A 13,560-nucleotide genomic window follows, 5' to 3' on the forward strand; every position below is an offset into this window, starting at 1 on the left:
TTCATTTTATTCCTAGAGGAGGCTAACATCCTTCCTGGACTGGTAGACTAGCCCGTGCTTCTTTTCTAGCCTAGGCTGAGGTCCTGAATAGCTTGATTCTTTTCTAAAAGAGGGTGAGGTCGTTTCTGGACCGGCAAAATCTGGACTAGCTCGTGCTTCTTTTCTAGCTGAGGCTGAGGTACTGAACCAAGAAGTTTTTCTTATAGAAGCAAAGCTCATTCAACTCCCTTGCCCAGACGTTCCCTCTGGGTGCACTGGAAAGTGCATTAGTCGGGGGTTTGGCTGGTGGGGGTGTGGGGGTTGGCCCTGGCATATGACCTTGGGCAACTCGCCTCCGAGGTCTTCAGTTTCTTCTTGTATAACGAGAGGTTTTTGCACACCGGGATTCCTACTCTCTTCCCCTCCTATCCAGTAAGAATTGAGTATTATTTGTTAAAATGAATTGATCTTTTTATTTTTTAAATGGGCAGAACAAGTGGAGTGGGCCATGGAGGAAGGAGCCCCTCGGTCCCTCCTCTTCCCCCCCCTCCCCCAGGCACTACCCCAAGATGCCCGGACGTCCGCCAGCCTGCGGTCTGCATGCCTGCATATACCCTCCGCGCGGGGGGGAGCGGGGGCAGGGGGCGGGTAGCGGGAGCGCGGTCGTGCGCACAGACCGCGGTAAGTGCCCGCCTGCGGGGAGCGGAGCGCGCACCCGGGCGACCCCTGCGGCGACGGCGGCGCGAAGTGAACAGGTCTCCCCCTCCCCCTCTCGTCCGCTCCCGCCCCTCCCTTCTCACAACCGTGGCTTCGACCCCGGGTCTGTCAGGGGAGCGAGGCTCCGCCGCCAGGTCCGCTGAGGGGTCTCAGCTCTGCGAGAGCCACGGTCAGGGCAGGGTGAGACAACGCCTTTTCTCCTAAACTCCCATCCCCACTCCCAACCCCCGCAGTCCGGAGCCTGCCCAGCGCCGTCGCCCCGAGGGAGCCCCCAGTCCCGCGGGGAGGCCCGACGAGTCTCGGGCGCGGCCTCGGGCTGAGGTCAGCCGGCCGCTGGAAGGGGTAGAGGACGCGGCCTGGGCCCGGCCGGAGGCGGTGCTTTAGGCCGTGGGGATCCGGTCGAGACGGGGGGCGTGGCCGGGGTGTCCCGCGTAGAAAAGCCTCCCCGCGGAGGAGCGGGAGCCCGGGGCGCGGACCCTCGCGGGGGCGCTCCCGGGCCTCCGGGGCGGCTGTGGCCGCGTGTCATCCGTCCCCCTCCCCGTGGGGGGGGGGGTGTCAAGTAGCAGCCCTGGCTGCGGCGGGGGGGAGGGGTCGGAGCCGGAGCGGGAGAAGAAGCCTTGTGGGCGCGGGACCCAGGCGGCGGCCGCTGCTCCGGGGCTCGCAGTCCCGGCTGCCCAGGCCCTCTCCCCGCCCCCTGCTCTCCCCTCCCTCCATGAGGCCCGAATGGGGCGGGGCGGAGCCGCGCGGGGGGCGGGCCGAGGCGAGAGCGCAGCTCCGCAGACCCGGCTTCCTCCCCCTTCCCTCTTCCCTCTTCCCTCTTCCCTCCCCCTCCCTCCTCCCTCCCGGAGTGGCGGCGGCGGCGGCAGCCGGAGGAGGAGCATGTCGGACGGTTTTGACCGGGCCCCAGGTGCTGGTCGGGGCCAGGGCCGGGGCCGGGGCCGAGGAGGCGGAGGGGGCGGGCCCGAGGGCGTCGGTTTTCGCGGCGGAGGCAGCAGCGGGACAGCGGAGCCCGGCGAGCGGCCGCGGCCGCAGCAGCCCCCGCCCCCCGAGCCGCTGAGGCCGCCCAAGACGTCCCCTCCACCCGGGGCCCTGCCGGAGCTCCCGGCCGCCCCCGACCGGTCGCCCCCGGGCGGGCCTCCCGCAGGTACACAGCGGCTTGAGGAAGCCTCGGTCCTTCCCCTGTCCCTCCTCTTCCTTCTCTGTGCGCCCCGACCCGGGAGACCGTCTGATCCCCCTACTCCGAGCGCCCCGGGACTGGGGACGGGCTCGGCGGGAGGCCGTGACCCGCCTCCTCCCCCTTCTTCACTTGCCCACCCAGAGGCTTGTTTTTCGCTGACTTTTTATGGTTTGAGTTATTGGGGGTGCGGGGAGGAACGGGGAAAAGGCCGGCGGGGCGCCTTTGTGCCCGGGCAGGGCCAGGTTCGGGCCTCCGAGCACTCCCACTGAGGGGAGGAGAAAAGCCAGGCCCCCTCCCCCCTCCCATTTGGAAGAAACCCGAGTGCTGACCCCCTTTAATCCCAGCCCCCCCCCCAAATGTGCTCAACATTCCCTTTGGGCAGCGGAACTATACATGACTGCTTAAAGCTAGTCTGACACATGCAGCTTCTCTGAGGGGGTTTTACTCTTTCCTTGGAAATGACCATACTTTTGGTGGTTCTGTTTTAACTTTTAAAGAGAGGCTCTCTACGAGGGCTTTTCTGCTGTAAGCAGTATTACAAAGGAATTTAAAGAGTTAACATCTTTCTCTGTTCTTTCTTAGAACATCCGAAGCCTACGAGAGCTCCACCTAGTTCTCAGGATAAAATCTCCCCGCGTACTTCTGCCATGGCTAAACCCCAGGTGGTTGTAGCACCTGTGTTAATGTCGAAGTTGTCTGTGAATGCCCCAGAATTTTATCCATCCGGTTACACTTCTAATTATACAGTAAGTATCGGCATTTCTTTTGTTTTCATTATCTTTGTGATAGTTATTAACTTTTCACATGTGTCCTCAGCATCTTCATGACTGTGAAGGATGGTTTATTATATATACTTGGAGTTTACCTGTAAAGGAAATAACGAATTTTTTTAAATCATATTTGTGATATATAAAATATTTCAGGGTTGAATTTATAGGGGTAGTGTAAGTGCATACCTATGTTTTGAAGATGACTATATTATATTTCAGAAGAAATGAACCTTGGAAAGTCTTAGAAAACATGAAGGGAAGTGGAAATTCATTGTTATTAGATGTATCGATAATTGTGTCATATACAAAAAATAAAATATTTTTAGTGTTAGAGCTCTTACTGTATGCAGAAATTACGTGGCTGGTGTTTTAGTTAGTTTGATAATCTTTAATTGACAGTTTGACTAACCAAAATTAAAGATAAGGCTTTAGAAGCAAAGTGATTAGGTACCTTCAAATTGATGCATTTTAAGTTAAATAAAAATACATTCAAACATGACACCTTTTAATAGCACATAAATGAAACTATGTTTTTTGGTTTTTGTTTGTTGTTTTTTTTTGGTGAGGCATTTGGGGTTAAGTGACTTGGATAAAGCACCAGCCCTGGCTTCAGGAAAAACTGAGTTCAAATCCGGCCCCAGACACTTGACACTTACTAGTGGTGTGACCCTGGGCAAGTCACTTAACCCTCATTGCCCCCCCAAAAAATGCATATGTGGAAAAAATACTGTACTTGAATTTTATCTTTCCCCTTTAATGCATTTTTTTGTATCAAGATTACAAAAATACAAAAGCTGCCGTGGTCTAGAACTTTTAAAACAAGAAGAGGCAACATGGTACTAAAAAAAGAACTAACAGTTTATTAAAAGGAATTTACAGTCTCCTAATGAAAACAGAGATTTTAGTTAAAGAGAAATGGGAAGAAATGATTAAGTTAATGAGTTAAAGAATGGTTGATTCCACCTCCTGGCAATTTCACTTAGTAGCTATGTGACCTTGACCAAGTCCTTTTAAGTTTTCAGAGCTTCTCTTTCCAGGTCTGTAAAAGTTAATACCTATCTCAGTGAAGAAAGTAATTTGGACATCTTAAAAGTTCTATATAAATTATAAACTGTGATTATGTTCATTCTTAGATTATAGAACTAGAGAGGATTTAGCTTGGTTCAGAAAAATTAAAATATGTTGAAGACACCTTAAGATGAGGTGGGAAAGAAAGAAAAGTGTGGGGAGATAAAAAGCAAACAAACTGATCTGCCCTAGAGGATTTGAAAGTGTAAGGTAGTCTTCATATAAGTATAGCACATGTGAAAGTAGGCAGGTAACATTTCTCAGAAATTATTTGTGGCACAATACAAAAGGAAGTTATTAAAGGATTGTAAGAGAACTTCAGGTTGTAGTTATTCTTGATAAAGGAGAAAATGGTGAATTTCTCTTCTAAAAGTTCAGTCTTTTTCCCATAATGTTCATTTTACATTCATTACTTAGCAGAGAAATAGCATTGGGTAGTGGCTATAGAGCTGAACTAGAAGCCAAGAGGATCTGGGATCAAGTTCTGCCTTTGATAGATACTGGTTGTGACCTTGGGCAAATCACTTAACCTCTTAGTGCTCTAGGCTAGTGGTGTCAAATTCAAATAAAACCACAAATTAAATCTATGTTGTTTTGTATGTGTACACACACACACACACACACACACACACACACACACACACTCTTAAACAAGCAAGCCCTGGTTCAGGCCTTGAGTTTGCTATCACTACTCTAAACAACTCTGTAAGACTGCAAGTTGCAGAGAAAATGCTGACCTGCATTGGTAGAGGGAATTTATTTCTAATTTCTTTCTTTTTTTTTTTTTTAATTTCCTTTTTTTTTTTAGTGAGGCAATTGGGGTTAAGTGACTTGCCCAGGGTCACACAGCTAGTAAGTGTTAAGTGTCTGAGGCTGGATTTGAACTCAGGTACTCCTGACTCCAAGGCCGGTGCTCTATCCACTGTGCCACCTAGCTGCCCCTATCTCATTTATTTCTGATATGTACTGACGACTGGTCCAGCTACCCTAAAATGCTTGCTTGGTCCATAATACAGATGACTTGTAAGGCATGGCACTGTAGTACTGACAACTTTACCAGGACATCACCAGCTCTGAGGTTTGTGAACTTTGGGCTAAAAGCTACTTGTAGAATGGGTCTCACCACTCAATTACATTTAACTTAAAGCATTGATCAGTTTCTTCAGACCATAGAATTAATAATTGTTAGAGCTGTAAGGGAACTTCAAGATCATTTAGTCTAACCATGTCATTTTACAGATGGAGCAGTAGGTCCTTGGAGTCCTAGTTACTTAAGAATTCAGGTTTCTCCTGTAATTTGATTTTTTGGGGGGGGGGCTTGTGGGGGGGGTGTCATTCTTTTTACTTGCTAATTCACCCTTCTACCATAGTCTTTATGGTCTCTAGAGGGGGAAAAATAAAAGAGGTCCTCTCTTTTTTGCAACCGTGCCAAAATTTCAAGTAGTAACTACTTTCCTTTAGCCATCTAAAACCTGACTTAATCTGTCTTATTTTGATTACAGAAATTCCCTGAACTAGCAGAGGGTTTTTTGTACTGAACATGGACCCAAGTGTGCTCTTAGGACTTTTTCAAACTTTCAACTAGCCGATGCAGGCAACTTCATGTTAGCCATGCGCTATGTCCTTCATCCTTTCAAACCAGAAATTCCTTTACACTGATGAAACCATCCTCTTTCCCCACCCCCACCCCCCAAATTAACACTTATCTTTTCTAGTCACAGTATTCAGGTTCCCTTTGCCATTGTTTCCATTAATCATGACACTACTGGATATATGAATTTGGAAGGGGTTCTTTGATTTTTTGCTATGTCCTATTAGTTGATAGTAGATTGTACATTTAATTATTTCTTCTTTGAAAATTATTTAACTTGTGAATTAAATATATCTGGAATTTGGATGCCGAATTGCTTACCTACCAGTTTTATTCCTTTGTTTTGAAATATGATTCAAGGAGGAGGAAGTGTTGGTAAATTATGCAAAGGAGACCTTGTAATAGATAATTATATATTTTTTTCAATGGGAACCTTAACATGTCTAAGGACTTAAAATTTTTTTTTCAATTTGGGTTGTTTTTTTTATTGTCTCCTATTCCTGCCCTCCATTGAGGGTTGTTTTTGTTTTTGTTTTTTTAATCCCTTAATTAAATAGCTTCATAATCAAGCAAAATACATTCCTATATCCCCCTGTGTGAAAATTTATGTCTATATTTTAATATCATTACTTTTTCAGAAAGTAAGTGATTTGTTTGATCTTCATTCTTTTGGACTTACGGTTTATCAGTCCATTGATCAAAGTTTTTGAAACTTTTAAGTCTTTGAAAAATATTTTTCTCTATAATGTTATAATTATTTAAATTGCTTTTCTAGTTATTTTCACTTTGCTCTGCATCATTTTACAGAGGACTTCCCGTTTTCTTCTAAAGTCATCCACTTCATAATTTCTTATGACACTATAAAATTCCATTACATTAATATATCATAGTTTGTTCAGCAACTGCCCTAATAAGACAATCCCTTAGTTTCCAAATTTTGGTTTCCATAAAAAGATCTGCTTTTACTGTAGACCTAGTAGTGGTATAGCTGTGTTAAAGTGTGCACAGTTTGGTAGATTTCTGGGCATACTTCCAAATTGTTTTTCAAATTGACTGGACCATTTCACAGACAGGAGGATGCCCTAGTAAACATATCCTTCAACATTTATCATCTTTTTTAGTGTGATGGGGTGAAGTGAAACCTCAAAGTTGCTTTTTATTTGTATTTTTATAATTATTAGTGATTTAAAGTATTTTATATGACTTTGATAACTTGAATTTCTTCCATTAAAAGCCACGTGTTTATATCATGTGACCATTTATCTCTTGGAGAAGTGACTTAGTCTTATAAATTTTAACCAAATTTTTACTTATATCTTAAAATGAGCCTTTTATCAGAGTAACATATTGCCAGGATTTGTTTTCATGGTTATATGTTTTCAAATTTTTACTAAATGGGTTTTGTGCAAAGACTTTTAAATTTTATATAATGAAGTTCATCCATTTTATGCTGTCAATTATTCAGTTCATGAACCCCTACTTTATCCATAGATCTAAGAAGATAATTTATTTGGTCCTCTAATGTATTTGATGTGATTTTTAATGTCTTTAAGTCGTGTATCCATTTGAAGCTTATCTTAGTACAGTGGTTTGGAGTATTTGTTTTTGTTTGTTTGTTTTGGTGAGGCAATTGGGGTTAAGTGACTTGCCCAGGGTCACACAGCAAGTAAGTGTCAAGGGTCTGAGGCCGGATTTGAAATCAGGTACTCCTGAATCCAGGGCCAGTGCTCTATCTACTGCGCCACCTAGCTGCCCCAGGAGTATTTGATTTAAAGCTAATTTCTACTAGAATGCTATTCAGTTTTCCCCAACATAAAGTGAGTGAGTCCTATGTAAGGACTATGTGAAAAATGTTCAAAATTATAGTTTTAAAAGTAGATTTAACAAAGTTGGCTTTAGTGGTGTACCTGTTATTTGTTTTTGGTTCTTTGAAAGACCATCATTTTTATATCTATCTTTTATAATCTATGTATGACGTCTACTGGATATAGCATCTTTCATAAGTTATTCTTAAATGTAGATTTTTCACCCCTCAAACTGCAGATTTTTGAGTTTATGTTGAGCTAAATTAAGAAATACTAACCTTTAAGGAACTTAAAAATTGAAACATTGGTAGTTCATTATTAACCTTTCTAGAGCTTCCCTAAAATTATATAAAAATAATTCCTTAGATTCTGATAGTTGGCATCTTGGTGGAGTAATTGGAGAGTTGGTATAGAAGCTAGGAAGACCTGGATTTGGGTCCTGCCTCAACACATACTGGCTGTGATGGCCAAGTCAGATTCTAAATGGTAGAGTAATCTAATCTGTGCCTTGCATTGGCAGAGTGACTACCTGAGATTTACTCATGAATTTCATTGTGTATGTGGTTATCTTGTAGGATTCTTCCTATGAAGATGGATGTGATGGTTATCCTACCCTTACGGAATATGTACAAGAGTTTTTGAATCACCTTACAGAACAGCCAGGAAGCTTTGAAACTGAAATTGATCAATTTGCAGAAACTCTTAATGGCTGGGTTACTACTGATGATGCTTTACAAGAACTCGTAGAACTCATCTACCAACAGGTATGTCTTAGGTTTTGGTTGATATCATTTGATCTTTTAAGTATAGCTTCCTTGGAGCACAGAGGAAATGGGTAATGTCCAGTGCTTGAGAGGCTTGATAGCCTATACTTATTTCACCTGTTTATGGAGTTGCATTATCTTGCATTGAGCACAAGACTCTTCCTACCTCTCTCCTTTTACCTGTAGGATTTAGAAAGAAATAGTATCACTTTACGTTTTTCTTTCTTTGGCTTAGATTATATAGCAGCATTGAAACTGGAGTATAAGAACATGAAGGAACAATAAGTTTAGAGAAAACAGTTTAAATATGACAGTCTCTGACCTCATGAACTTTATAACCATTACCTTTCCTTCCTCCTTTTTCTTGTTCCCTTACCCCGATGCCATCAATAGGGACTTGAGTAAAAGCCATAGAGTAATTTTAAAATCCTATAAAATAGGTTTGGGGGGGGGGGGCGGGGCAAATGGGGTTTAAGTGACTTGACCACACACACAGCTAGTGTTAAATGTCTGAGGCTGGATTTGGACTCAGGTCTTCCTGAATCCAGAGCCGGTGTTCTATCCACTGCGCCACCTAGCTGCCCCTAAAATAGTTTTAAATATAAAAATGTTCAGCTTACAATCAATATTCTTGCAGTTCTTTTTTTTTTTTTTTTTTTTTTTTTGGTGAGGCAATTGGGGTTAAGTGACTTGCCCAGGGTCACACAGCTAGTGAGTGTCAAGTGTCTGAGGCCGGATTTGAACTCAGGTACTCCTGACTTCAGGGCCAGTGCTCTGTCCACTGCGCCACCTAGCTGTCCTACAATCAATATTCTTAATCCAGTTCTACATTTAAGTGATATTTTGGAAACTTTTTGGCTTATTTAGTTGAACTAAATATTTACCAGTCATTTTTAAAAAATTTCATTGGGCAGTGTGATATTGTGGAATAGTGTAGAATTTGAGGTGAGACAACCAAATTAAAATACTGGTTTTCCACTATACTTACCGTGTGATCTTGGGTATGTCACTTAAGCCCTCTGCACCTTCATTTTTCATTTGTAAAATAAGGGCATTGGAATTCTTGAACTCTTAAGTAAGGTGCCTTCCAGTTCTAAACCTTTGATCTTCTATGCGCTTAATGTTCTACCAGTTTAGCCCAGTTCGTTAGGCAGCTAGGTGGCATAGCAGATAGATCATTAGACTTGGAGTCAGGGAAAATTAGGCTCAATTCCCACCACAGACATTTAACTGATTGTATTACCCTTATTCAAGTCCCTTAATCACTGCCTGCCTCGATTTCCCTATCTGTAAAACTGGAATAATAATAGTAGCTACCTCATAGGTCATTGTGATACTTGAATAAGTTAACATATATAAATTACTTTGTAAACCTTTAAGTGCTATGTAAATGCTAGCTATTATTATAAAACTTATGGGCTTTTTAATGTTGTATACTTTTGCTCAAAATGGTCATAATATGAACAGAAGACTTATATTTTTGTTGTGTTCAGTATTTGTCCACATCAGTGTAAATAATATTTGATGGTTATTGGAGCAGGTAAACTCAGTTTGGATTAATAGGAACAGGGTTTTGGACATGATTCTTGTATAGGATAGTTAGCTTTGGAGAAAATTTGATAGGCACAGAGTTCACCTTTAACTAGCTAGAAATCTCATAAATGGATGTAATTAGTCACAGGGAATTGTTTGAAAGAGTATAAAAGCTTTATTGCATTCTATCATGACTACTGAAAAAGCTGCTTAAGCTTCAGAGTTTACTAAGAGTGGATAATTTTTGTATGTGAAAAACACAGTTTTGGAAGAAGATGACATTCTAATTAGAGCTCTGATCCACATTGTTTGGTCTCCATTTTTTGCTACATTACACTCTTCATCATAATACCCAAGAGCTCCTCTCCAAGCTTATTAATCAAAGACGGTAAGTCAAATTAGGAAGGAAAAACACTCCCATGGGCTTTTTTTTTTTAATTGCTAAAACTTTTGTTTCTACTTGGTGAAAAATGAATCTTTTAGGGATGGCTAGGTGGCGTAGTGGATGGAGCACCGGCCCTGGATTCAGGAGTTCCTGAGTTTAAATCCGGCCTCAGACACTTGACACTTGCTAGCTGTGTGACGTTGGGCAAGTCACTTAAGCCCCATTGCCCTGCAAAGAAAAAAAAAGAAAAATGAATCTTTTAAAAATATTTTCTACTGTGTTGACCTATTTGTATTTATTTTCTTGTCAAGTATTTTTAGGGACTCTTGTCAAAGTCAAGTTGTATTCCTAACTTCATTTCATAGAGATGGCATATAATTTATAAAATTAGTGTCCTCTCAGAGAGATTATCAAATTTATGGATTATTTTGTCTTTTCCCCTTTTTTTTTTGCTTAGTTTTTTAAAAAAAAATCTATTAAACTTTATTTTTAATTATTCAGTATTTATTTTTTCTCTGTGATACCCAAGGGGAAAAGAACTTTAAACTCTTAAAAGGATGCAAAGAAAACCCCCATGTTAGCCCTGTTTATAAAAATATGTACCCAATTTTGCATATCAGTCCATCTCGTAAAGAGGTAGGTTTGACTGCTTACTTTTAATGGTTGACAAGAAAAATAATTAAAATTCAGGTTGTTCACTTCTACCAATTTATAGCAGCTCTGGTAGAAGATGTGATGGTGATTTTTTATACCTTACAAATATTTTGTGAGTTTTAGTTCTTATTCATCTATCAAGACAGATTAAGAGTGTGTGACAAATAGGGGCAGCTAGGTGGCACATTGGATAGAGCACTGGCCCTGGATTCAGGAGGACCTGAGTTCAAATGTGGCCTCAGACCCTTGATACTAACTAGCTGTGTGACCCTGGGCAAGTCACATAACCCCAATTGCCTCACCCCCCAGTACCTAACAATATTGTCATTTTTAGTCCACCAGCAGAAAAAAATAAAGCCTTCCTTCAAGTAGTATTTTATGAATTCTATCTTATACTAGGGGTACTGTATAAAAGATGAGGAAGCCATATTTGCCTTAAAGAATTTATTAAGGGGCAGCTGGGTGGCTCAGTGAATAGCACACTAGCCCTGGAGTCAGGAGGACCTGAGTAGAAATCCAGCCTCAGAGACTTGACATTTTTTACATTCTTTTTTTTTTTTTTTTGTGAGGCAATTGGGGTTAAGTGACTTGCCCAGAGTAACACAGCTAGTAAGTGTTAAGTGTCTGAGGCCAGATTTGAACCCAGGTCCTCCTGAATCCAGGGCCGGTGCTCTATCCACTGTGCCACCTAGCTGCCCCGACACTTGACATTTACTAGCTGTGTGACCCTGGGCAAGTCACTTAACCCCAATTGCCTTAAATATCCTGGGCCATCTCCAGTTGTCCTGATACATATTTTGCCACTGGACTCAGATGGCTCTGCAGGAGAGTAAGGCTGGTGACCTTGCACAGCCCTCCCTCACTTAAATCCAATTCACTGCAAGTCATGACATCACCCCAGTGTCATGGTCCTCTGAAAACTGAGGACAAATTGCAACAACAACAAAAGATTTTATCATCTACTAGGGAAGATAAGACAAGTACACAAATAACTAATCAAAATGAGTTTGTTGAATCACAAAAAGCTATTGTGTAGAAAGACCATTTTCCCCTAGTTTTTAACTTTTTACAATTGGTCCTTATGGATAGCTCTATTTTAGATGAAATAACAACAATAAAATCATGGTGAAATTAAAAACAGGGTTTTATTTAACACTAGCCGGGGGAACAGAAAAACATTTACTAAGTGCCTACTATTTTCCAGGCTTTGAAAAAGTAATATTTTCCTTTCCTTTTATTATTATTACTATTTTTTTTTGCAGGGCAGTGAGGGTTAAGTGACTTGCCCAGGGTCATTGGGCTGGATTTGAATTCGGGTCCTCCTGAATCCAGGGCCAGTTCTTTATCCACTGCACCACCTAGCTGCCCTCCTATTTTATTTTTAATTTAAAAAGAATTTTTTTTTTTTGAAATTTAGTTTCCCTATCTTTCCCAGGCTGAAAATGCAGCAGCCACACACTGTTGATCAGCACAGAGGTACAAGACCTTCTGTTTCTAATCTAAGCTGGTTGATTCCTTAAGCAATCTAATAGTACTTCCTGAGGTTCACTGTATTGATACCAGCTCTAGTTCAGACAGCCAGTCAGCTTCAGTGAGCTATTTACTACAGCTCACTATTTCCTTATTCTCTTCACTTGCCTTAGCAAAGATTACAACTGTGCACTTTCATCTGCCTAACATTCCTCCCTCCAATAGTGTCTTTTCCAAAAGGTTCCAATGTTACTTTGAGTTTTAATATGAAAAATTCTAATGAAATGGAGGAAAATTAGGCCAAGAAGTAAACAAAGTATGTTTACACTTCGATAGCCTTAGAACTAAGAGAAACTGTGGCAAGAATTTTTGGATCCATTTTCCTGGTAGTGTGTATCAGAAAGATTTGCATAGAGAAATCAACTCTTCTGATTTTTTAATCTCTAAAAGGATTGGAAGAGGGAGGAACACTAAGATAGAAATCACAACTTAGCTTCTGCTTCATCTGTTCTTTAGATAGTTAGATGGTATAGTGAATTGAGTGCTGGAATGTAGTCAGGAGGTCCTGAGATCAAATCCCTCATTACAGGTGACCCTAGACAAGTCACTCTAAGCCTCAATTTCCTCATCTGCAAAATCAGGATAATAACACTTACTCCCTAGGGTTGTTCAGAGAGTCAAAGGAGATAATATATGTAAAGTGCTTTGAAAACCTTAAACAATATATGTAAATGCTAGTCTTAAGCTTTTATAAGACTATATGGCTATAGTGGCAGTTTTTCAGGTCCTAGGGGCAGTGATCTTTTTGATTACCTTGAACTAGATCTATGGATATTTTCAAAACTTAAATTTTACCTAGAAAAAGCATATACAATTTTGTAAGAACATTCTGATGTAAAATATGTAGGCTCTTGCTGAGAGGATGTCACTGACTACAGTGTTTTGCAGAGTGCTAGTAGCCTTAGAAGTCTTTAGATACATAAATAAGTAATTTAAAGTCGTAATTTAAGCTTATGGAATGTTTTCACATTTTCTTTTCAGAAGCCCAGTGAGATAGTTGTTACAAGTAGTAGAATCCCCATTTTATAGACAGTGACTTGACGAAGTCATATAATCACAGCCAGAACTAAAGTTCAGGTCTCTGATGCCAAATCCAGTGTTCTTTCTCCTGAAAAATGCTCTCTCCTATGTTTTTTGCCATCTAGGAATACCACTGAGAGACTTTTTCACTTCCCAGTCATAAAAAGTTAAAGTGACCTCAATAAGCAAGGAATGGGGGGGGGGCGGAGATGGAAGGGTTGGAATATGCATCATGATGCTTTAGGAAGATGGTGTAAAGAATTGCAGATTTGTAGTCAGAATGTGGATTCAAATCTCAGCTTTCCCCCTTATTACCTGCAGCAGTTTTCTCAGCTACAAAATGAGAGTTAGACTAGATCTGGGGTTCTTAAACATTTTTTTTTTGTCATGGGCCCCCTTTTGTCCATCTGGTGAAGTCTGTTCACTCTTCTCAGAATGTTTTTAAATGAATAACATAAAATACATAAAATTATAAAGGAAACAAATTATATTGAAATAATTATTTTTTAAAGTTCATGAACCATAGGTTATGAATCCTTAGATTAGATCAGAACTTCTTAAACTTTT

At 41.3% G+C, this 13,560-nt stretch overlaps 1 protein-coding gene across 4 annotated transcripts in view; it reads left to right on the forward strand.

Moving 5' to 3' along the window:
* Positions 1-741: 741 nt before the first annotated feature.
* Positions 742-13,560, forward strand: part of PAIP1 (poly(A) binding protein interacting protein 1) — a 40,439-nt gene continuing 27,620 nt past the window's right edge. The window contains exons 1-3 of one of the 4 annotated variants that reach the window (XM_043977292.1): positions 742-876; positions 2,456-2,619; positions 7,683-7,871. In XM_043977292.1, coding sequence (XP_043833227.1) covers positions 2,521-2,619; positions 7,683-7,871 — 288 coding nt within the window. In that variant the 5' untranslated portion in view covers positions 742-876; positions 2,456-2,520. Of the gene's footprint in view, positions 877-1,210; positions 1,841-2,455; positions 2,620-7,682; positions 7,872-13,560 lie in introns of those variants that run through there. The other 3 variants (XM_043977289.1, XM_043977288.1, XM_043977291.1) reach the window with 3 other exon arrangements.

Source organism: Dromiciops gliroides, chromosome 1 (assembly GCF_019393635.1).
Source record: "Dromiciops gliroides isolate mDroGli1 chromosome 1, mDroGli1.pri, whole genome shotgun sequence".
In the NCBI taxonomy this organism is placed as follows: Eukaryota; Metazoa; Chordata; class Mammalia; order Microbiotheria; family Microbiotheriidae; genus Dromiciops; species Dromiciops gliroides.